Below are 23118 nucleotides of genomic sequence, written 5' to 3' on the forward strand. Positions count from 1 at the left end.
TTATTGCTGTTACAAACAAACAGCCCTTTTTAGAAATTGTTGAAAATGAACTGTCCAATAGCTCATGTCATGAATATGTTCGGTTCTGTCTTAAAAAAACCAACAACAACAGCAACAACAACAACTTTATTTGTACACTACATTAAATTAAATGATACAAATAAATACATGGTACATGAAAAATGGAGAGGGTTCAGGCTGCCTATAATAACCATTGAGGGCTAAAAAGATAGGGCAGCCTTACTTAGGTTATTGAAATATTATTTTAATAAAGGGTCAGGTACCACACACACGCACACACAAAACACAAAACAAAAAAAACAAAAAAAAGGTAGTAGAAGAAGAAAGAAGACAAAAAAAAGCTAACCGGAAGCTATAGCCAGTAAAGGAAGTTTTTTAGGACTCTTTTAACTGTGTTGAATATTGAGACGTATGTTAAAAACAATTCCGAGAAGCTTTTTACCGCGAATTGGACGAAACAAAAGCTTTTGCTTGTTTACGCAATAAACAGCGTATCCGTAACACAAAATATCATATGACACCGTAAACTGCACATTAGGCTTAGTTCAGTGCGGAATCATAATTCAGCGAAGCGCTGTGCTTTTATTTTCCAGCCTCACGGTACTGTGAAGGTAAGAGATCCCTATATGATCCTAAAGAATTTCCACATTTAAATCAAAACGAAAATCCATTTCTCGTTGGTCAGTGGGTTGTACTTATTAGACGATGCAGAACGAATTCGCCCGTTGTTGAAAACGAAAGTGTCAGACAGGAAGAGAGGTGAATCCAAAAAGCATAACAACGGATACATTCCTGAAAATGTGTAATTTTTACATAGCATGATGATAAGACAAAGAGGATTGCATCGTTTTGAAGTAATCGAATTTCGGTTTCAAATAAGGGGAACTGCGAGCAGTGAAAGTTTCGTGACTGGGAGTCACTCGGCTATCGATTTCTTTGAGTCACAATGCAGCATATCATCAGACTCGTGTCGTTTTCTTTCTCAAATTGGCTGTTTCTAATGCTATTTGTAAGCCAATAGCTTGACACCGGTTAATATTGAGAAATTTGAACATTTCATTGTCTCGCTAAAGAATAAATAGGTAGCTTGTTTATAGATTTCTTTTGGATCGTTCTAAGAAGTGTCAGAATGATTAAGCATATTTATGTGAACTCGAGAGGAAGGGGGCGTATCTTGTACTATTTTAATTTAGATCACTAAGACATGTCACGCAGTAATCGGTCAGGTCACGTACCTGTGAGTAACGGAAAAATAGCTAGAATTCAAAATCGAAGAAATCACCAGTTTGATCATGATAAACCTCAGGCGACGAGAGGACAACGAGAGAACTTCTGTATTTATTGAAATACTTTACCACAAATCGCAAAAAGAGAAGATGAAGAACGTTCAGCTACAGCCCCAAAATTAGACGTTCCCGTGGAAAAAATAAGTGTGCTTCACCTGCTGGAAATTTCTTGGTTAACTTGAAGTCTGATGTTAAAAACCTTTGATCTGTAGCCAGGTTCTTATCTATCTATCGCTTGATTTTTACCTTCACTCTTTGTTTGGTCGGACAATATCCTCAAACATAAACGCGAAAAACAGCCGGCAGACGGCCGCAATGCTAAATAGCAAGATGATGGGCTTATCTTTCATTCAGAATAGGTGTTCACTTCCCGTAGGTGGAAGAAAATCGGACAATGTTTTAGTTTTTAGGTTTTTTATAGACTCCTTACCTGGCAGTCTCATGTGCGCCACTCACGGCTCTGCTGTTGATCACTCAACGCAAACAAAACCGTGAGACGTACACGAAACTATCACTTATCCAGGCTATGATTATGCAAGGATTTATACACAGAGTTGCAGGCTTCTTCTTCAAATGTCATAGTTCACACGCGCAGTAGGTGCATACATACTGAAACTTCTTCATGTACTCTCCTTAGAATGCAGTAATGGCCACTCAGTGAGAGAGACCCAACGATGAGTAACATCAAGGCGTATTTACATGTCGTGTACGCCGCTTTCGGTGACGCCTCCATTTTGGAATTTCAATCAGGTTAGCAGTAAGTAGTAACCGAATCCTAGTTTCTAAATGCCTACATAGAGACTCAGAAATGTCAGTGATGGATAAGCTATTTCGCGTAAGGATGAGATCTCAGCAGCTGAGAGAATATTTTGATCCTATCGTCTTATATATAGAATAATACATAGGCGCGTAGATATGAAATTTCTCTTCGAGTGTTTAACTCGATAGCCCACGAGTGAGCGCAGCGACAAGTTGAACAAGAAAAGAGAAATTTCATATCTACAAGCAACCATGTATTATTTTGTTTATCATATAAACACAAAAGCCTTTTACTGACAAGAAAAGTCGACTTTATTAATGAATGAAAATAAAAGGATCAACACCGCGGGTAAAAATCGTACAGTGCGTTAGCGCACTCAAGATGAAAACATGCGTTGAATCACTACAAAAACAAACAATGGGCCTAATTTTCATGAAACAAAATTCTCAGTTACTGAATCGGTCCTTACCGACAGAGAAATCCTTCAGGTAGACGGCCAAAATCGGCCTGTGGCGAACCTTTTAGTTGTTGATTTTCGTTCTCAGCCGCGAGAAATGTCATTACCAAAGCCACTAAATACGTAACTTTCGGTTTTCCTTTTTGTATTTTGGTTTTCTTCCCCTTCTAGGTAGGTTTGAACGACACTGTCTGTAAGCAATACTGATTTTTAAGTGTTTTAGCAGCTATAGTCCAAAAAAATTCCGACAAACGACCTTGGATTGAGAATGGTGAAGGCTTTGCCGTCATTCATCAACCTGAGCGAGTGGCGCGAAAGGCGAATGACGTGTCAGCAGCTGATTGGTTATATCAAACACACCTGGAAAAATATCGTATTTTTTCACGTGTGTTGTTACGGTTTTCCTCAGGGCTGGAAATTCTTGTATAACATCGTAGTTTATATGATAAATAGAGGATATTACATGGCCGCTCACTCTCACTCGTGAGAGATACTTTCAGCACTAGAAGATAAAATTCGTATCCCCAAGCGGCCACGTGATGTTCTGTTTATTTTATAGATACTGATGAAATTCCTACATAATTTCAAAAGAACCGGCCGCGCGCCTGAGCGGGAAGCTCTCTTGTAATTGGCCAATCATATTAGTAACCATGGCGACACCAATATCCTCACGCGTGAAAGATAAAAATAATATCTTCACTGCGCACGATGAAGATATGATTTTTTAGTAAAGGACAAATCCTGGTATTTCATCAGTATCTATACAATAAATTGTTTTATTCTTAAAGGCAACAAGCGTCGATTGTATTTGGTGGATGGGGGCCCAATCCGGTATACTGGTGCAGGGGGAACAGAAGAGGACAGAGCCAAGAAACTGACCAAGCTACAATTAACTCACCCCTACTATCAATATGTTCTTTACACTCTGACGAGTTTGGCAAAGATTCCAAACAGTACAGGTACATGACATGTTATGTTATAACACATAATGGAGCCAAATTGTCTGAAAACTGAAACCACTCTACGTTTAAGTCAAAGCACTTATTACTTAATCTTCAAATGCTTCCGTGAGTTTAAGAAGGGCAAAAATTGATACGAAATATTTGAAAATGGGAGTAATTCAAGTACATCAATTTGCCTGAGAACCAAATTTACATTGAGGAATGATAGCTTTATAATTGGCTCAACTAAAAATTGTAAGTCTACGGATGTTTTTTTTTTGTGGAGTTTTAGTCTTCAACCTCATCCAAATCGTCCTCAGAAAAATCATCATCATACATCTCCTCCTCCTCCTCTGAAAGATTGTTGCAATTGCGAAGCCGGCACTAATCGGTGCATTTCAGACCATTTATGAGGCATGTACAGGTGGGTAATTTGCATGATCTTGCATAGGAACAGGAGAAAAACTCCATAAGAACTCCAGGTGCTGGTTCCCCACTCATCCATTAAATGGATAGTTAGGTGAAGGGAATTGAGGGTGGCTTTGTAGACTCCTTCTCCAAACCGCACTGCTTGATAATTTGCCCTCGGGGAGTGCATCCGTAAACAGTCTGCACAGGGAGGTAGCTGGTTCGAATCAACTTGTTTCGCACAAAATAACCTATAACAATAATCATTCCTTAATCAAAAAGCCCCAGACCAGTTAACAAATAAGATAAACAAATAAGGGCATAACTTCCCCATACCAATAACGAAGTTCGTTGACATCAGACGCCTTTGAGGCGAAGTTTTATCCGATGACATCCTGAGCGACTTGAACCTCATTACGGAAAGAAATGTTAATTCCAGTCCAACCGCTAGCTTCTTTTTTTTTTTTTTTTTTTTTTTATCGTTTATTCAGCCTTCTTGCAGTAGAAACTGAATTACAAGGCGGGTCATAATTTACAAATACTTCTACATTATGCATACATAGAATTATTTTAGATATCAATTAAATATAAATATTAAATATTGTGTAAACATTAAATACTATAAGTAATAAGATAAATTGCAGTTAAGTATATTACACATGATTCTGATATTTAATAGTACAAAAATTTCCAAATCTAATAGATCTTGAGGAGGTAGGTACAGACACAGTTCTTCCTGCCCTAAAGGCATATGGTCTTGAAAATTGACATCGCGGTACTAAATTTCGTAGTAGGTTAGAAAGTAGTAACTCCGCTTAAGGAAAGTGACGCATGCGTCCTCCCTCCTCTGGCATAGATTAATTAAGCCTGACTTCTTAAGCGTGTCCTCATAACTCATAAACGGGAAAATGATTTTTAGAGCCCTCTTTTGAACCGACTCAATTTGATCACTCAAGTACTGCGTGAGGCCAGCCCATACAGGACTTGCATACTCCAAGACAGATCTGATGATGCTACACTGTAGGTGCTACTACGGTAGACCAAGATAAGCTGCCCATCAGTTAAACCACACTTCTTACGAGCACGTATTGCATATAACCTCTTGTTTCCTTTCTTTACAATATGAAATACATGCTCGTTCCACGTTTTGCTTCTCTTTTGCATAGAGTGGCACCAAAATTCAAAGCCAACTCCTCTTTCTTGCCTCTGCCAAGATCTCCTCAGCAGTTACCTCGACGACATTATTCTCATTAATCTCTACCAAGATTGCTGTTGTTTGAGAAACTTTCGCTAATTCTCGCTTCATTGTTAAAAGACTTCAACATTTCCTGTAATAACTAACTGAGGGAATTTCTCCTTCCTTAGTACTCTCGGCCAAATCAAGCAACGGCGTATGATTTCTAATGGTAGCCTCTCTCAAGAATAATTTCCAAGAATCGAGATCTTTAGGGCTAACAATCAAACTTTCATAATCTGAGCAGTGAATCATAAGCTAATAAGTTGTAACTTTTTAAAGCCTAATCTCTTTCCAAGTTTGACTTCATGTTTTTATTGAAATTTTCTCTCAAATTAAATCACGAATTTTGGCTTTTAGACAAAAATCATAAGTTTGACTTCATGTTTTTATTGAAATTTTCTCTCAAATTAAATCATGAATTTTGGCTTTTAGACAAAAATCATAAGTTTGACTTCATGTTTTTATTCAAATTTTCTCTCAAATTAAATCATAAATTTTGGCTTTTTAGACAAAAATCATAAGTTTGACTTCATGTTTTTTATTGAAATTTTCTCTCAAATTAAATCATAAATTTTGGCTTTTAGACAAAAATCATTTTGAAATACTGTACAATGTTGAAGATACTGATTTATTTGATGAAAAAACAAAGGTGGCATTTGAAATAATCGTTTTCTTGTCAGCCCCGTTTCCATGTTAAAGCAGCATTTTTTCAAATAAAAGAGTTCGCAAAGTAGTGTAAGCTACTCTTTCACGATTGCTATCAAGTGAATTTGAAAAGTCTTTCACATAACATTTCATCAGATGACACTCACATTTTCTTCCCCTGAGTGGTACCGAGAACCTACTCTGGCCCATGGACTAAGAGACTTTTTCATGACGTTAGCAGCGACGGGAAATGGGAAAACATAATCCTAACTTTGCCCACTCGTCCAGCAATCCTCACACCAATACAGAGATAGGATTGAAAACGACTTTTCTGGTCACTTTAAACTGAAATATTCGGAGACATAAACGCACGAAGTTCAATTTTCGTCATTCGACGTAAACATCTTGTTAAACCTCCCTAATACGAATGCCAACGGCGAAGAACGAGGAAGATTTTTTGTATACCTATCGCCATAAATGCTTTGATCTTAATAGGTTACGTAAAAAACGTTTCAATGGAGGCTAGTGGTTCCGAAAAAAAAAATATATATATATATATATTCATAACCTCAATTACAGATTCTTAATCATCGAAAACTATATCATCATATGGTAACGTATAATCGTCTACTCTCACAAATCTTTTTAACTGTCTTTCTTTTTATTGATATCCATTTCCACCTTCCTTGTGACGACTTTGTGTACAAATCCAATCTATGTCAGGAGTCAAACTCGACGGGGCAATCGTCACACATCCACACGCCGATCACTTGGATGGCGTGGAAAGGCTCTTTAGGGAGCTCCTCCCCGACGTGTACCAAGAAAGCGTCACATCAGCCAGCCCAGACAAAAGATTGATTTGCAATGGTCCTGTATTACTCACAAGAAAATTTGCTCAGGACGGAAAAGCTTATCGCAGCTTCTCTGAGTTTCTCTTAAAGACGAAATTCGAGATAAGCCTAGACATTGACGACATACAGAATGCTTTCGGAAATGATATTATCTTTTCTTTTCCTACGTCGCCTGGTGTTCTATACCAGCGTCACAAGCCATCCAAAGATGAGAAGCCTCACTTGGAGGAGAAGCAAAGAAGCAAGTTGAAAGGGGGAACTGAGGACAAAGATTTGAACAAATCGAGCATCATTCTTTACACTAAAGAAGGAGGCAAGATCTGTTTGACTGGGGATGCTTACGGCTATGACATTGTGGCAATGCTTCGAGGTCACGAGGCTTATGATCTGGACATCTTCAAGTTACCTCACCACGGGAGCTCTAAGAACAGCATTTTAGGAAAGGTCATGCCCCCTTCATGGGCCTTTCAAAATTTGGCGGCGATGGTGTTACTGTCGTTGAGTCTAAACCAGAAGATCTTATGCGACAAGAACCCTGAAGAGGAGAGAGACCTTGATTACTTTCGTCAGCAGCTAAAAAGAGGACCTGGAATGGGAAACGGAGAGGCCGTTCAGCGGATCGCCGACAAGTTCCTTGAGGTAATTAAAAAGCAACTGAAAAACGCAACGAAGGAAACACCAGAAGAGTTATTTCACAAAGTGAAAGAGAAGCACCTTGAGGTTCTGGCAGTGCTTCAGCAGCCGTCTGAATGCGTCGACCCATGTAAGAATGTAGAAGCTTTAAGTGGTTTAGCAAACTGGGAGAGTCTGAAGAAAAACGTTGCCGATGATTTAGTTTTTCCATGGGTTTCTACAAATTTAAAGAAGAGGAAGATTGAATGGTGGCCTCTAGTCGTAAGCCTCATGGGTAATGACAATATTTTTCAAGACTACTTTGCCGGAAAAATTGGTATTGATGGCTTTTTTGAGTCCTTCCATTCCAAGACATACTACGTATCTGCCAGCGGAAGATATGAACACCCTTCACCAGATGTCATAAAGGGAATCATAAAAGCTGCCGTGAAAAAGAACAAGCCATGCAGAGTCGTGTTCACCTCTGGGGGAGCCGTTCCGTCTTCATATCTTCCTAATGTAAATAAAGAACCGTTCAAGCAGTGGAATAAGCTTGTCTCTCTTTACTACCTGAAGAATAACGTTTCATTTAAGTTGGACCCCAACGAGGAAATTAATACTGCACCTGTTGGAACAAGCAGATTTGAGAGAGACGACAATGTGCGAATCGATGTTTCCCAGCAACTGGGAAAAAACGATGGATTCACCATCCCACGGAGGTCATTTCTGCCCAACCTTGACCAGTACTATGTCAAAACTAAAGGATCAGATGGAAAACCTCTTTGGCTTGAAGTAAAGAATGACGGGAAACTCTGTCTGACTCCCAGGAAAGGTGCCCAGAATATCCTCAATGTCTCCAATGCTCCATCCATAGCTGGCGACTTAAATCTGATTACCCTTCAGCGCGAGTCTAAAGCGAGTTATCAACGAGACATTTGGCTCGAGAAAGCCTCGGGAGCTGGATTCTTAATCAAAGGATCTCCTGAGGGAAATTACTTTTTTGAAGAAGACGGCTTCCTTAAGTGTACTAATAAAAAAAATAAAGCCATCCCTTTCGTTTTCGACCACAAGACGTTTTCCGGTCCACTAATGGATGAAAGATGGATATCCCTTAAGGAATTCTTGAAGTCACTCGGATCCAAAAGGGACCAAAAAACAATCAATGTTAGAGGTGCACTCGAGCTTTTGCTCGGTTTTTCAAACGTGGAGCGCCTTAGGAAGGAACTACCCGCTGGATCTATCGGATATGAAGCCCTGGATAACGAAGTCGATATGGATTTATCTATAGTTGAACTTTCATCTTCCGTCGATTGCAAAGTCATTTCAAGCAAAATCCAGGTTTTAACCAAATTGCGCCCTATGATGTTCGACGCGTCCCCAGTTAACACGCTGGAGGTCGTAGTGAAAGATCTATGTTCCAAACCAGACGTGACTCTTCTGATCACCACGTCTGTTTGCTTTGTCGACTATGCCTTAAATGTTAGCGAGCATATGAAACCGAAAGAACCATCCGTTGATATGTATTTGAATGCGCTTGGAGGTGTGCCACTGGAAAACCGCGACAAATTGACCTTAGGGACAATACTTCAGCGTGTAATGGGATACCTTCCCTTGGAGGCTTTAGCAAAAGCCTTCCCTACGCACCTTCTGGGTTTAGAAATATTTACCTGGAAGGTAGATCGTTTGCTTTCGACAGTTAACTATTTCACCTCTCCATTAGCTGTCGAAGTACTGAATGGAGACTTCTACCTCATTCTTCCTACAGAAAAGAATAAAATCACTTTGGGTGGAGCACTGATTATAGAGTTATCCCAGTGTCATGTCACTGTAAAAAACCCACGCACCGAAAGGAGTGACTTTGTGATAGAGTGTGAAGCTACTATAGGAACAACCGCTGTAAATCTGAGAATAGTACCTACATCGACAGTTGTACCAGAGGTGATTATTTGCTTTTCTGAAAGCGCCAATTTCCTTTCAGTAGTAAAGATGTTAGATCCTCCAGTAAGCATTGAGGAATTAGCGGTCCCCTTACTAAACAAAGTCATCCATGATTTGCAACTTTCCAAGCCAACCATTCGTGTTGTCCAAGATATCCAAAGTTACGACGTGACACGGGTTTCTTCTATGGCTTTTGAGTTTGCGCTTGACAACTTTGCATCAATACTTCCCAACGGTCTTTCTTCACCTCAGGGTAGCCAAGCAACCATCACGATTTTCAATCCACTCAGCAGTCACCCTTATATTGGTTATGAAGTCCAATTTAAGTTAGCTTTTGCCACATCTACAGATGCCAATGCATTCTTGGATTCGAAGTTCTCATTGTGGCCAGTAAATGCTTCCAATCATCACAATTCCCAGGCTTATGCTTGCAGCATTTCGTTGTGTCCAAACCTTCCAGAGATATCGATGCAAACAGCACTTGAAGCTATCGGTCTCGGACAGCAGATGACGTCCATGATGTCCTTCTTTCCGTTTATGGTAAATATCCTGAATGCAATCCTGCTGAATAAAATCACCCTCGATGTAAACTACCAGAAGCGTGCAATCGAATCTTTTTCTCTGTCTCTCTTTGTTCCGCAATGTTCAATTATTGAGGAAAAATTTACCATACAAGAAGCAACCTTTCTGGTGCAGTATGGATGTCATCAATGGTATGCAGAGGCAGAGGTGACGTTGTTGGTGTTTAACAAGTTCACATGCAGAGCTGCATTTTCCTTGCCAAAACCAGGTGTGCCCGGAACTCTAATGTTCAAAAACGGGGATGATTCGTTTACCCTTCATCAGTTCCTTGAAGGCATTGGGTTTTCCGTGTTACACGATCTTCCTGTCATCGATGAAATCCTAGACGTGATGATTTCTAGGGCTGCCATTTCTTTTGAAAACAATGGTTCTACATTTAAACTAACTGAGATCGAGGCGGTATTGAGAAAACGAACCCTTTCCATCGGAAGTATTAGTCTTTACAACCTTGAGGCAACAGTGCGTTACGCCGATGTCCAAGGGCGTTCGCCGATGTGCATTTCACTGCGAGGATATCTGAATCCGAAAAGTCACGCAACCTTGACTTTTGATACCGAACGTCGGGAATTGCTGGGACACTACATCTTGGTAGACAATATGTCCACGGATGAGTGCTTGGAGCGTCTCTTTCCAAAGCAAATGGAAGATTGTTCCGGCAGTAATGCATATATGCAGGTCAAATCTTTTCATGTTCAAGAAGTTAACGTAATTTTGAGTTTTCCATCAGAGAAACAGTGGCATTTACGAAGGGTACGTGTGCGAATCGACGGTTCCCTTACACTTGGACCCTTTGTCTTGCACCAGCTTTGTCTAGTATACACGACGGAACTGTCTGGTAACGCTACAAAGCACATCTCAGTCGTCGGGCAATTTAAGAGCAACGACCAGACCCTAAGCTTTACCGTGGAGCTCTCCTCTACAAGCCAGGAAGCAAGCAGTACCATTTTGGAAGCGGTAATCAAGCCAGGTTCTCCAGGGAGACTGACACTGTCATCGTTACTCAGATTTGTGGGGCTGAAGAGTCCAGAGGACGAAGTTCCACAAGTTGATGGATCCCCAGATTTTCTTAACATTGAATTAAAGGTAAATGCTTGTTGCCTTTCGTTGGGTAATTTTCCGCTAGTCTACAACAACTCTATTACAATTTCACGCTCTATTTCTCTTGATGTTACTTTTAGGAAGCGTGTCTTCAGTTTGAAGCATCTCCATTTCGTATTCGTAAGATGGATGCTGTAGTCAAGACGACAGCAGCGATAACAGTACTCGAGAAGCCGCTCATTCAACTTCACGAGGCAAGACTTGAGTATCATCAGGACGAAACAAAAGATCCTGCACAAGTACAAATCTTTATCGCCGGAATTTTTAGCATCGGCAAACTCCCCTTAAAAGTTACGTTCAAAAGAGACAAGCAGTTAGGATTGGTGTTGGAAGGTCTCTTTAATAAGGCAGACCACTCAACGAAAGTCGATTTTGAGGAGATGGCCAACCAGATATCTCCTAATGTACCTTTCAGTCTTCCTAGGAGTGTTGCATTAAGCTCTTTCCTTTTCAGATTAGAAAAAGGTGAAGAAACAACTTCCCTCAAATTAGAAGGTGAATCCCATAGCAATTGGTCCCTCGATGCTGGATTTAGTACCTTAACTGTTCACAATCTCGGTGGCAAGGTACATTTTACGAGAGAACGTAGTTCCAATGCGTGGAGCGGCTCCGTTTCTCTTAATGGAAAGGTTCTCGTACAAGACACCTTAGATGTGGCTGTTGAAGTGTACCATAACAGCAAAGGTGAAACAGTTCTACATGGCACTGTGCAAAATCCAGCAGATATTGACCTGGACGTCATAACTAAATCATTTGCTACTAGTTCGGATTCTTCAAATTCATGGAAAGGACTTCTTCCTCACGAAACTGATGCCACTGTACGCTGTCCCAGGTTTAACAGAGCGTCTTTGTCTGTAAATGTGTCGAAGAGATTACTTCTATTTTTCGGAACTGTCGCTGGGTTTGGAAAAGGATTGCTGATAGTCAAGAAAACAGCCTCTGGCGAGAATTCTCCTCGGTACGGTTTCCTGTTCGGTCTAAGCCTCGGAAATGATTTCAGATTTTCCTCAATCAATGAGAGTCTTAACGTTGTTGATGAGGTCATTTTGGTGCAGAACGCAAACTTATGCGTGATTTCAAAGGAGTTTGAGCAGCTGACAGTCGCAGAAATGTTGAAAGAAATTTCTGAGCTTGAGGACATTGAGAAGAAACAACTAATGGCCGACTTACCTTTCACCAACCTAGAAAGCCAAAGCATCTCAGATCAAAAAATGAGAAGTGGAATGACTGTTTTTGCGAAGATAGACTTTTCCAAAGGAGAATCGAAGTTGTTATCAAACGTCACCAAAATTCAAGAGAGACAGAATCACTCAGAAATTGTTCTTTTTGCCCACATTGCTGAGAATGGGAGTGACACAGAGTTTATGGCTCACATTCCGCAAATGGAGATCTTTGGTGGACACCTACAATTTCACGGAATTACCCTGATGTACCAGCCATCAAAGGAGAAGACTTTGAGCTTGAAAGGAATGATGGGCTTGACATTAACTGAAGATTCTCAGCCGATTACATTTAGGGGAGGATTGGAGATCTCAGAATCGAAGGCCGATTTTACTATGGAAGCTGAATTTGATCCAGGAACCATACGCGAGCCATTAGGAATGTTTGGAATTTCAATTGAGGATCCAGAACTTCATCTCAGCTGGAGGTTTGATCAAGATGAGAAGGAGTCGATTGTTCCTGTTTGTAGCATAAGTGGCACGGTCAAATTCTATAAATCCGGTTCAACAAGGGAGGACAAACCTCTTACGGCGCTGACAGGATCTATCTTTCTCCAAGAAGGCAGACCTGTAGTAGCGATGGTGTCGCTCGATTTCAGCTACCCCTTGAGTATTGATGACCTTTTCGCTGCCTTGTTTGAAAGACAATGGCCTTCGGGATATCTGGATATAGGCTTTAAAAAGGGAGAAATTTATTATGCAAAATCTAACGTGGAAATAAATGGAAAGACATTCCAGGAAGGTTTCAAAGGTGAGACTGAGATAGAGGTCTTTGACTATGCTTTTGGAGTCGAACTGTCAATAGACGAAAGAGGTATGCGCATTAAAGGATCTACCAAGTTTGAAATTGATCTGGTTTTTGCAACACTTACTGGGAAGAACTTTGGAGACGACGAGGGTCCAGAAATCGAGATATCTCGCTACGAAGGTCAACCAGAGTTCCAATTACAAACCGGCGTTAAACTCCTTCAAGAAAAACTTGGTTCTTGTGTATTGGGTTATCATGTGAACCAAAAATGCTTTGTTGGACAAGTAACCTACAATGGCGAGCTTCTCGGGGTCTCCCATCCCTCTGTCGAGTTTGAATGGAGCCAGAAAGGTGGATTCAAGATTCGAAATTGGCCTGTCATTCTTGAATTACAGAAACTCATCGATTTCGCGAAGGAGTTTGAGAAACTAAGCCAACTCATCGATAGCCCGTGTGAGAAGCTTATTGGACTTGCATTTGACAAGGTCGTCACTTCGAGGTGTAGGCTTAATGTGCAGCAGACGTCGGTAAAGTGTTCCAGTAATCTGAATGCCTGGTTTGCGTTAAAGTTGCAGGGGTATCTTGATATCATGATCGATACTGACGAGCCTTCTCTTACCATTGATTTCCCAGAGATGGTGGTAACGATAACGAAGCCTTCCCGAGAATTCCGGTTGAGCGACTTACCTGGGTTTTTAATCCAAGAGATTGCGAAAAACTCCCTGCAGATTGCTAAACAAATCTTCTCTCAGCCGAAACAGTTAACCAAGTTTATGGCAGCCTTTGGTGGTATTAAGCTCTCACGTAAAGTCCTCTCAGGTCTTATCTGTCGTGGAGCACACAGCCCCAATCTGACAGATCTAGCTGAGAAGACACTGGAAACCATGGTGGAAGAAGTATCAAATGTCGAGAAGGCCTTGGAGACTGCCTCGAGAGGGCTTGCCTCGTAAGTCTACTCCTCATAATCGTTTAAATGAGCAATCAAGCGGAAAAAGAACGTACTTTTAGAAACGAATATCTGAATAAGACATTTTTTCGAGAGACCTATGCACTTATAATTTTATCGATCCATCCTTTCTTTAGCAGATCATTTAAATTTTCAGTTAGACTTTGCGGAAGAACCCTTAATGTAATGATTGTAATGATTTCCCTCTTTTTCCCTGTAGAGTGGCTGAGGGAGGAGCAACTTTAGCAGAGCTCGCTGTCAGCGCTGCATCCGTCATAGCTCAAGTTTCTGTCGTAGTTGCAGGACTGGGGGCTTTAATGTCCTTCATAAAAGGCATCATCAGCTTTTTCACTGGGAAGTCCAAAGAGCTAAAAAAGGCAGAGAAAAGGAAAGAAGAAGCGGAAAGAAAAGAAGCAGAAGCTAGGAAAATTGTTCATGATCGGCTAACTGTTTCAGGCCTGACAATTTCCCTTCCAGAACTAGATGAAGTTGTCGTTTACTGGAAACCTCTAGAACCAAATGTAAAGTACAATGTAAGACTTTCGCGATTTGATATCGGAGAAATGGAGACAATTCTTTTAGACAAGACCACCGAAGACAACAAAGTCAACTGCAAAGGTACCACAGTTAAGTACAACAGCAAAATTTTCAAAGTGTCTGTTCAGGCTGTCTACCTTCACGATAATATAATGTTTGAAGGAAAAGAGCAATTGGTATCAGAAGAAGTAAAACCTTTCCTTCCTCAGCCGTCACAACTTGAGGCTCAATCAAGGCGTGATGGAAGGGAGGTGCACGTCAGATTCTCTCAAGTCAAGTACGCAGTTGATTACAAAGCTGAAGTCATAACCTGTGACGGTACCATAGTAGGAAGTGCCATCGTAGATGGGCATTCCGGAAAAGAAGAGATAACTCACGCTTTTTACGCAGAAAAACTTACTTCTGGAGCTCCCGGTGAGACTCGCGTTCGTGTTTGTGCTCAGGCACAGGACGCAGTGCCAGGAGAATTCAGATATTCACCGGAACTTTACCTCGTAGCGGCACCCAATGATCTTCATGTCACGTACGAATCAAAGCCACAGCAACTGAAAATTGAATGGAAAGTGAGCAACACCCAAAACATCGCACGATTCCTCTGTGAGATAAATTCAGTGGAGACAAACAACGTGATCTATTCAAGAGAGGTGGCAAGGCCAACGGGAGACAATCTCAAATCTATTGTTAAAGTACAGGTCAGTGAAATAGCTGAGCGTGCAAGATCTCCTTATGATATTCGTTTATGTTCCTTAGGGGAAAAATCAACGCTTGCAAGTGTCTTTGTCAGTTATAAAGAGAAACTGTCCTTCCTTCCTGATGTTCAAGGTGTATTTCTGTCGTACGACCCTCAGAGAAATGAACTTACCGTTACCTGGAGACCTGTTATAGGAGCAACAATGTATGAAATTAGCATAAGGGAGAAGGAAAGCAATTCGAGCGTTGCGAAAAAGCTAATTTGCGAAGAGAAGAAAGACGAGGTGGTGTTTGAAATGGATGAAATAAAGATGAAAACTGGTTTGATGTACGTTGTGTCGGTGATTGCCCAAGGAATGGACATCCTTCATCTTCCAAGTGTACCATCTACCTCAAGCACAGAGTTTTCCCAACTGCCGAAACCTGCCTCTGTCATTCAGGAATACTCATTCAAAGATAGATTGCTAAAGGTCGCTTTCAAATCGGTTCCTGGTGCAGGATCTCATGTGATTGAAGTTTTCAGTAAGACTACGCCTTCCAAAATAGCAGGCAGACATGTCGTTCAGAAGCCACATAGTACTTGGTACCCAACAGTTACCTATTCTTTTGAAGTCGATAAAATGTGCTTTAGCGATGGTGGTCCTTTTGCGACAAGGGTCGTTGCAATAGGTAATGCGAAGTTGATGAACAGTCCACCCTCTTTGAGCCCGACCCAGTTAAAAAGCGGAGATGCCCCGGAAAGCGTTTCCCTAAAGTATAACATCCAGTCCAGACAGTTGGAGTCGGTCATCTCTTCTAAACCTGGACACTTCACTTTGTCGTTAGAGGATACTGCTCACAGAAGTAACAAATTGAACAAGCAAGACTTTGTCGTCAAACAAGATGTTGGAGATCGGTTGCTTCATCAAACTCTCTTTAAGTTTCCTATCTACCCAGCGGACGAACCGCAAGGTGCAGTATATCAAGTTCTCGTTGTGAACATTGGGGATCAAAATAATTTGCCTAGTGAGGTAAAAAAGTCAAACGAAGTGAGTTTGTTAAATCCACCTGCTTCTGTAGCACAGGAATATAAAAACAGAGTCTTCACTGTTGCCTGGAAATCCGTTCAATCTGCAGCTGGGTATAGCATCAAAGTCTTTAACTCAAAGACTGAATGCATAGCTTCTGAAGAGAGAGTGACCCACGATTTGTGTCAAGTTGGAAACCAGATGAAGAAGGAATTTGACGTATTATCGATGTTGTTAGAATCCAATGGGCTCTACAAATCACTGGTATTGGTGCTAGGAGATGAGGTCAACATTGGAGGAGCGAACACAAAGTCTGAATCAACTATTCCGTCTTGCTCCTCACCTATAGACGTCAATATTACCTTTAACAACGATACACGTCGCATGATCGTAAGCTGTATATGTTCCACCGACGGAACTGTAAGACTTGGAGTTATTGACGCTACCAAAGTGAAAACGAAAGAAGGCGATATCCAAGAGGCACTGCTGGGATGTAAAGAGTTAAAGTGTCACGGAGGAGGAAAGGAGGTCATCGAATTCGATGAAAGTGTCTTAATTACTTCCATTGATGGTCGCCACAAAGGGGTTGCTCAGATGATCGAAACACAAGCGCAGTTATATCTTCCAAGTGCCTTTTCCTTCTCTCAGGAAGAAGTGGCCTGGTTGAGGCCAGCTTTACCAATCCACATGGCATTCGATCCAGGAAGTTCAACTCTGAAGATAACTTGGACTCCTGTCAATCTAGCTCTTCGATATTTGATAGAAGTAATGCAAACAAGGGAGGAGAAGAATGGAACTACCACTCTTATTCCATTTTCAGACGAGGTGCCGAAAGATGCTATCTCTTGCAGCATCAACACAGAAAATTTCCCCGTAAAGGGGATTGACAAGTTTGTGGCCAAAGTCCAGCCAAAAGGAAATCAGGGCCTAGTTATTTCACTTCACTCTATCGGTTACTCTTCGGAGACTCTGGTTTGCGAAGAATCTCCAACCAATGTTGACGTTTCACAAGTTGACAACAAATGTGTTAAAGTGTGCTGGGAAGGATATTCGTCCAAAAATTTCGAAGTGAGCGTTTGGAAAATGTCAGACTCAGGCCGTCAAAAAAAAGGAGCACGTAAGGTAAACTACTCTACTAAAAGACGTGTTTTCATGCATGCTGCTTGTACATATCCCTTTCTAACATGATTTTTTGAAGCCTTTGCACGCAAGAAAAACCTTGGCCTTGATGTTTACGCTGTATTTCAAGGGGAGGGTAAATATCTGTGTAACGACAGTTTTGTCGTGAGTTCACTTCTATGCCCGATTCTCGCGTCGTAGAGGACGTCTCGCTCAACATCGGTCATTTATCGCCCACAATGCAGTTGTGTTCGGTGACTTGTGCTTGTAGTGCTCAGCTCAGCATAACTGGTTGCATATGCTGAACCAGATTTCTGTGATGGTCTGCATAGTTAAGGTTTGGGAATACTCAAGTCTCTTTATAAGTTTTACCAGCCATTATTCTGACGATTGTCAATTGGAGTTTCATTCTTCAGACACATCTTTGGCCAGTAAATTTTTGGGAACAGAAACCTGTTTTTCACTAATTGGATTTAGCCAAATCTTTCTCCGACCTTAAAAAGACGTAGTAATTGGACAGGGGAACTCAATTGCCATTTTCTCATTTCCCTCTCAACGTGCGTTTTTGCGCGAACATTGTGAATAGATTGCAAGCTTCAAGTGAGTCAGTCATTATACGTTCTCACAAACTGTAAACGATGAACGATGGTCGAAACGTTCACGCTCTGTAATTTTACTGCAGGCCGACATGGCAAACATTTTCACCAAGAAAACCAAATAGGAGTGCTCGGCCACTGTGTTACGTCGTTATTTCTTGCTACTCAATTCATACCATATCACGAGTCACCAGTCACACAACAAGCCGTTTATCATTCTAACCGCAAAGAGATTGATACGGCTGATACTGCACCTAAATAGCCGGCGATTCAATAGTTCTAACCTGACAGTAAAAGTATTTTTTAACAATGACTCATCCAGATTAAGCAAAAGGCTAGAACTGAAAGCTTTAACGCTTTTTTGAGTACTCCTAAATAATATTAGGACATTGTCTCTTTAAATTAGTCCTTTATTCGAAATTTGTTTCAAACTCTAGACAACCAGCCACCAGTTGACATCAACAGCTGAAGCTCTAGGCATGTCTTCCCCGGGCTGGTACAGATTTGGAGTTCGATCAGAGGGGTCGACCCACAAATTACACAGTGTTTATACAGAGGCTGATTTCTTGGCTATCATCATGGACGCTCCAATTGCTATTGCCATGCGGAAAAGTTCTGCAGTAACAGTAAGTCATGAGCAGTCTGCTGGTAGGATTAAGTTATTTGTCACCGGACATTAATGCCGTTTTGTCAGTCGGTAATTTCGTAATTACTAGTTGTCACTACACAGTGTCTAGAACATCTTATCATTTTTTAATTCAGGGGTATAGGTTAACATGAAATCGATCGTCCACTTTTGAAACTCGGCCTGGATAAATCTTAGAATAATAGAAGTTCCGTTTCTTGCGCTGTAGTACTCGGAAATAACATCTTCCATACCTGTAGGGCAATAACTTATGTCCACTATTTTGTACGAATTTATACAATCCCACACATTTCAGCGTGAACTCAGGCGCTCGTATTAATTGAAATCGTAGCACAATAATAATGAGGTTTTTTTTTACCAGTAAGTACTCATGAGAATTTCATGCATGTGGGATTTGCCATTGTAGAGAAAGTTGAAAAGCATATGTGAGAAATTGTCTCCTGTGCAAAAAAATATGCAAAGGAATTAACTTGCTCATCAACTGGTTCTTAAAGCGTAAACTTTGGCATACGCATGCGCTTGAGTTGCGACTGTCGGCGGAGTCTGTTTATGTTTCCTTTGCATATTTCAGCTACAGTGGGTTCCTGTTGACAACATTCGAACTCAAGATTATTCAAAGTACGTCATCTCCTACCGCGAACACGACGAAGATTCAGACTGGAGACAGGCAGATGCAGAATTATCGGCGACAGAGAAAATACTCGAAGATTTGACACCCGACAGGGACTATTTATTCTGTATCTCTGTAGCGAGTGCCACACGAGGAATTGGCATTAGAAGCCCAGCCACCTCTGTTCACACTGATACCGGTAATTGAATTCTGTTTGTGATTTCATGATTACCTTTTTGTCCGTTAAATCTTAGGAGTTCCAGCCAAAATGCTCTTATTCATTACTCAGACAGGTAAAGAGAAAAGCGCTTACATAAGACATTTTTTAACTGCAACAGGGCAATCTTGAATCAACTACTTTGCCTTTTTATCTTCATAAATCTTATGAGCTCCAGCCAAAATGCTCTTATTCATTACTCAGACAGGTAAAGAGAAAAGCGCTTACATAAGACATTTTTAACTGCAACAGGGCAATCTTGACTCGACTACTTTGCTTTTTTAAAATTCTTTTAATCTCATTTAAAATTGACTCCAAGAAAGAGAAAATTTATCAAACCAACCTTTCACGCAATGCCACCTTAAGGTGTCCTGCGTGCCTTTTAAATTCCGTTTTGTTTTGTTTTATACATTTTATAGCCGTCGGACTGCAAGGTAATTTGTTGGAAAATCCAAACTTTGCACCTGCGACAGGATGGAACGAAAGGGGCTTTGCATATGACATTATCACATGCCCTTGGTATTTGATACAGCCTTCACTGAACCAATACAGACTAGAGAGTGCACCTTGTGGTAAGAAAAACAGTGTAAATACCTCCAAGTCAGGGATATATGACATTATGTAGAAGACTGAAGAAATGTAAAATGGTTTCCGTGTTTACATAGCCTGATGTAAACACTTGGGAGGTTGGGAGAACACTCGATAAGCTGGAAACCACTCCGCTTCGCGTCGTGGTTTCCTACGCTTATCTCGCGTTCTCCCAACCTCCCGCGTGTTTACATCAGGCTATGTAAACACGGAAAGCATTTTACATTTCTTTTATAAAATAACTAATGAAAGAGCCTCTTCTTGCAACGAAGGAAAGCGACGTGCTTGTTGTTGTTGTTCATTTGGCTTTTCGGCCGTTTCTTGAATACTAGAAAATTAAGCTCCAAAAAAAAATTAGGAAAATCTTCTTCTTCCATTACTGTACTCAAAACAAACTTAAAGAAACTGAGTTACTGCTAAATAAATAGCAGGGAGAACTCCGCGAGAAGATTCAGTATGAAAACCGTGTTTACATACGCTCATGTAAAATGGTTTTATGGCCAATCAGAGCGCGCGTACTATTTGAATTATTTTATAAAAACATATTTAAATCGCAATTCGTTCAAACAATAGACTTTGGACAAGAAAAAATTCCCTGCAATAAAAGGATTAAATTGAGCCTGAGAAGATAAACCGAAAAGGTAATAGTTGAAAAGAAAAGTTAATAGGTTGCAAAATATCAGAGAAATATCTGATTACAAAAATAATCCTGTACAAAATCAAGTGGACGGCAAATCAAAATTAAACTAATGTATCTTGTGGTCTTCACAAACCATTGTAAAATCGTTTCATTAGCGCACCATTTACACAAGGTGGTAATATCTTTCGATTATTTAAACCAAAGCAGACCTGAACGCTATCAATCGTTAATAATTACCTCGAATTACCCTTAAGACAATTTTTCGTTAACGTTTTACAGCACCGGTTCTATTTTCATGATGATTTTGTCTTTTCATGTATTCTAGATACTGATGACTGGCCAGAAGAGAACAGAAACAATTGCTGGTGTATTGCAGCAGCTAGCGGACCCAGCAGTTGGAGAACTCAAACAATCAATCTACTCGATCAAGGCTTTATTCCTGAGTATCTGGACGAAATGAAGCCAGCAATTAAAGTCTACGAGTGGTGAGTTGGAAATTTAGCTTGTTTGTCTATATAAGGTACGACAATCACCCCCCCCCCCGCCTAATAAGTAACAACAGCAATAAGCAAATGTAGATTTCGACAAGCCTAACCAACCAATGAAAAATCAAAAGGAACGTATGCAACAGCCTTTAATGCAGGATAACATGAGGGACCATTGGCTGAAAGGTCGGTGCGAACTCCTCAGACACAGACTTCTTACGAAACTCAGGATTTGCGGTATATTAGTCTTTAGTTACGCTATAAAGAGACAATGCACTGTAGGTCTTCTCCATTATGACTTTGCTTCTTTCATTTTTTTCTTTTTAGTTAACTTCCTTCGTTTCTCTCTCTTGGAGGCGCGGTAGCCCCATGGTTATTGCGTTCGACTCCGGATCGAGTGGTCCGGGTTCAAGCCCTGGCCGGGGTCATTGAGTGTTGTTCTTAGGCAAGACACTTTACTCTCACAGTGCTTCTCTTCACCCAGGTGTACAAATGGGTACCAGCAAATATGCTGGGGGTAACCCCGTGATGGACTAGCATCCCATCCAGGGGGGAGTAGCAATACTCCTAGCCGCTTCGTGCTAATGAAACCGGCCGGTTAAGCGCCGGTCCCATGGGCCACTTGGGCCTGTATGAAGGCTTTGCTTACTTACTTTATTTCTTTCTCTCCTGCAGGTTTGCCATCAAGGAAGGTTGCAGTGGTGGATATTTTATCAAAGTGTCGCTTCTTGACGATAAAAAGAGGGAACTTCCGGGAGAAACACCATTTTTAGCTCATAGGCAAGTTGCACTAAGTGATGGTACTTGGGAGCGCTTGGGACACGTTTTTGATAATTATCCCTCTGGATTAAGGTTCATACGATTTGAGGATGTTCTTGATTGCCTGGGGAATCACGGCCAGGGTTATGCTCTGAAAGTTTATGGAGCCACCGTGAAGTTCTCTTCAGGGGAATGAAAACAGCGGTGACGATGCATTAGTTATAATATACGGTCTACAGTAGTTTTGTAGTAGTAAGCAGGCTAAGATAGAAATGCAGTGGGAAAAAAAAACTATATTGCCGTGTAAAATAATAGTGACTTGTCTGCATATCATGGTCAGGTCATTTTCGTTATGGATTAATTGCGACGTCTCGACTGTATACTGTTAGTTTCCTTACAAGGATAAGGTTGACTGATTGCGATACGTGTCTCCGCCAAAATAAATTCACAAGGAACTACGCAGACACGTTTGGGCGTCGGCGTTTAGTAGGTGGGATTCCTTTTGGCGTGTTTATAGTTACTAATACCAATACTACCAATAGCCATACAATTGTTTGCTCTGCTATTACTTAAATAAAACAAATAGACGAAAATTGACTTAGATAAGTTTAATTGTGGAAAATTAATACTGGGTTCTGAAAAATACACACTAACTGAGTTTGGGTTTCGAGATGGTGAAATTGTTTCCTTGGTAAGAATTGGTTAACTTTTCTATTTCGTAAAGCTACCTTTTTTATTGTTAAAAGCAAATACAGAATGGAGGGGTTATTTTTTAGATATTAGGTTGTCTGACTCAGGTTGCTCAGCTCAAAGCCTGTTTTTGATCGAGTGGAAATTAGAGTGGGTCTTGGAGCCGGCACCCACTCGTTTTTTCTCGCGCAACAGTAGTTTTAAATCTTAGGGCAAGCATGAATATTGAAACAAAGAAAAAGGAACGGGTACAAATATTAAGATTTAATTTTTATAGTTGGTATAAGTGGTGTGAACAACTGGTATAAACTTAATTTTTGTTATTTCCATCAACTACTATGTTGATCTTGTACTTTTATTTGTATCATTATAATTTTTATATGTTAGATAAAGATTGAGGCTTGATTAAATGAGAAGATGAAACTATGGCTACATTTGCAATGTAATTATCCCCAGGGTAAAGAGATTAAATGCTTCTTCTATTCGTTGAAGAACGTCAGTAGTACATGAAGTACAGACGCAACTGATGGTATTAATGTCAAATTTTGCAGTTAATTGTTATTGTTAAATCAAATCTCTTGATGCCGCAATTCCGCGTTCAAATACGGGGGAATACGTTTCACCAATCTGACTCAGTCTATTTTTATAAATAAGATTGCAGAAAAAAAGATTTAAAAAAAAATTATTCCTCTTTATGTACTCCTTAGATTCAGTGACGTCCAGTTGAATGGTCTCAAGCCCAGGAATTTTCAAACTACGTCGTTTAGTATCGAATCAAACGAAA

General features: G+C 40.6%; 1 protein-coding gene across 3 annotated transcripts; it reads left to right on the forward strand.

Annotated features, from left to right (window-relative positions):
* Positions 1 to 6: 6 nt before the first annotated feature.
* LOC113668603 (uncharacterized) lies at positions 7 to 22820 on the forward strand. Of its 3 annotated transcripts, none has more exons than XM_089213969.1 (11): positions 7 to 632; positions 1945 to 2057; positions 3313 to 3483; positions 6479 to 10821; positions 10917 to 13750; positions 13971 to 17106; positions 18137 to 18325; positions 18917 to 19154; positions 19592 to 19758; positions 20726 to 20885; positions 21561 to 22820. In XM_089213969.1, the coding sequence occupies exons 2-10, from the start codon at positions 1982 to 1984 to the stop codon at positions 20858 to 20860; spliced, it is 11289 nt and encodes a 3762-aa protein (XP_089070095.1). In that variant the 5' UTR covers positions 7 to 632; positions 1945 to 1981; the 3' UTR covers positions 20861 to 20885; positions 21561 to 22820. The 3 variants fall into 3 exon arrangements, with proteins under 3 accessions (XP_089070095.1, XP_089070094.1, XP_089070093.1); XM_089213968.1 differs by having other exon boundaries at positions 9 to 632; positions 19592 to 19606; XM_089213967.1 differs by having other exon boundaries at positions 14 to 632; positions 19592 to 19744.
* The last annotated feature ends 298 nt before the right edge of the window (positions 22821 to 23118 follow it).

The sequence above is a fragment of the Pocillopora damicornis genome, chromosome 8 (genome assembly GCF_964200805.1).
Source record: "Pocillopora damicornis chromosome 8, jaPocDami1.2, whole genome shotgun sequence".
In the NCBI taxonomy this organism is placed as follows: Eukaryota; Metazoa; Cnidaria; class Anthozoa; order Scleractinia; family Pocilloporidae; genus Pocillopora; species Pocillopora damicornis.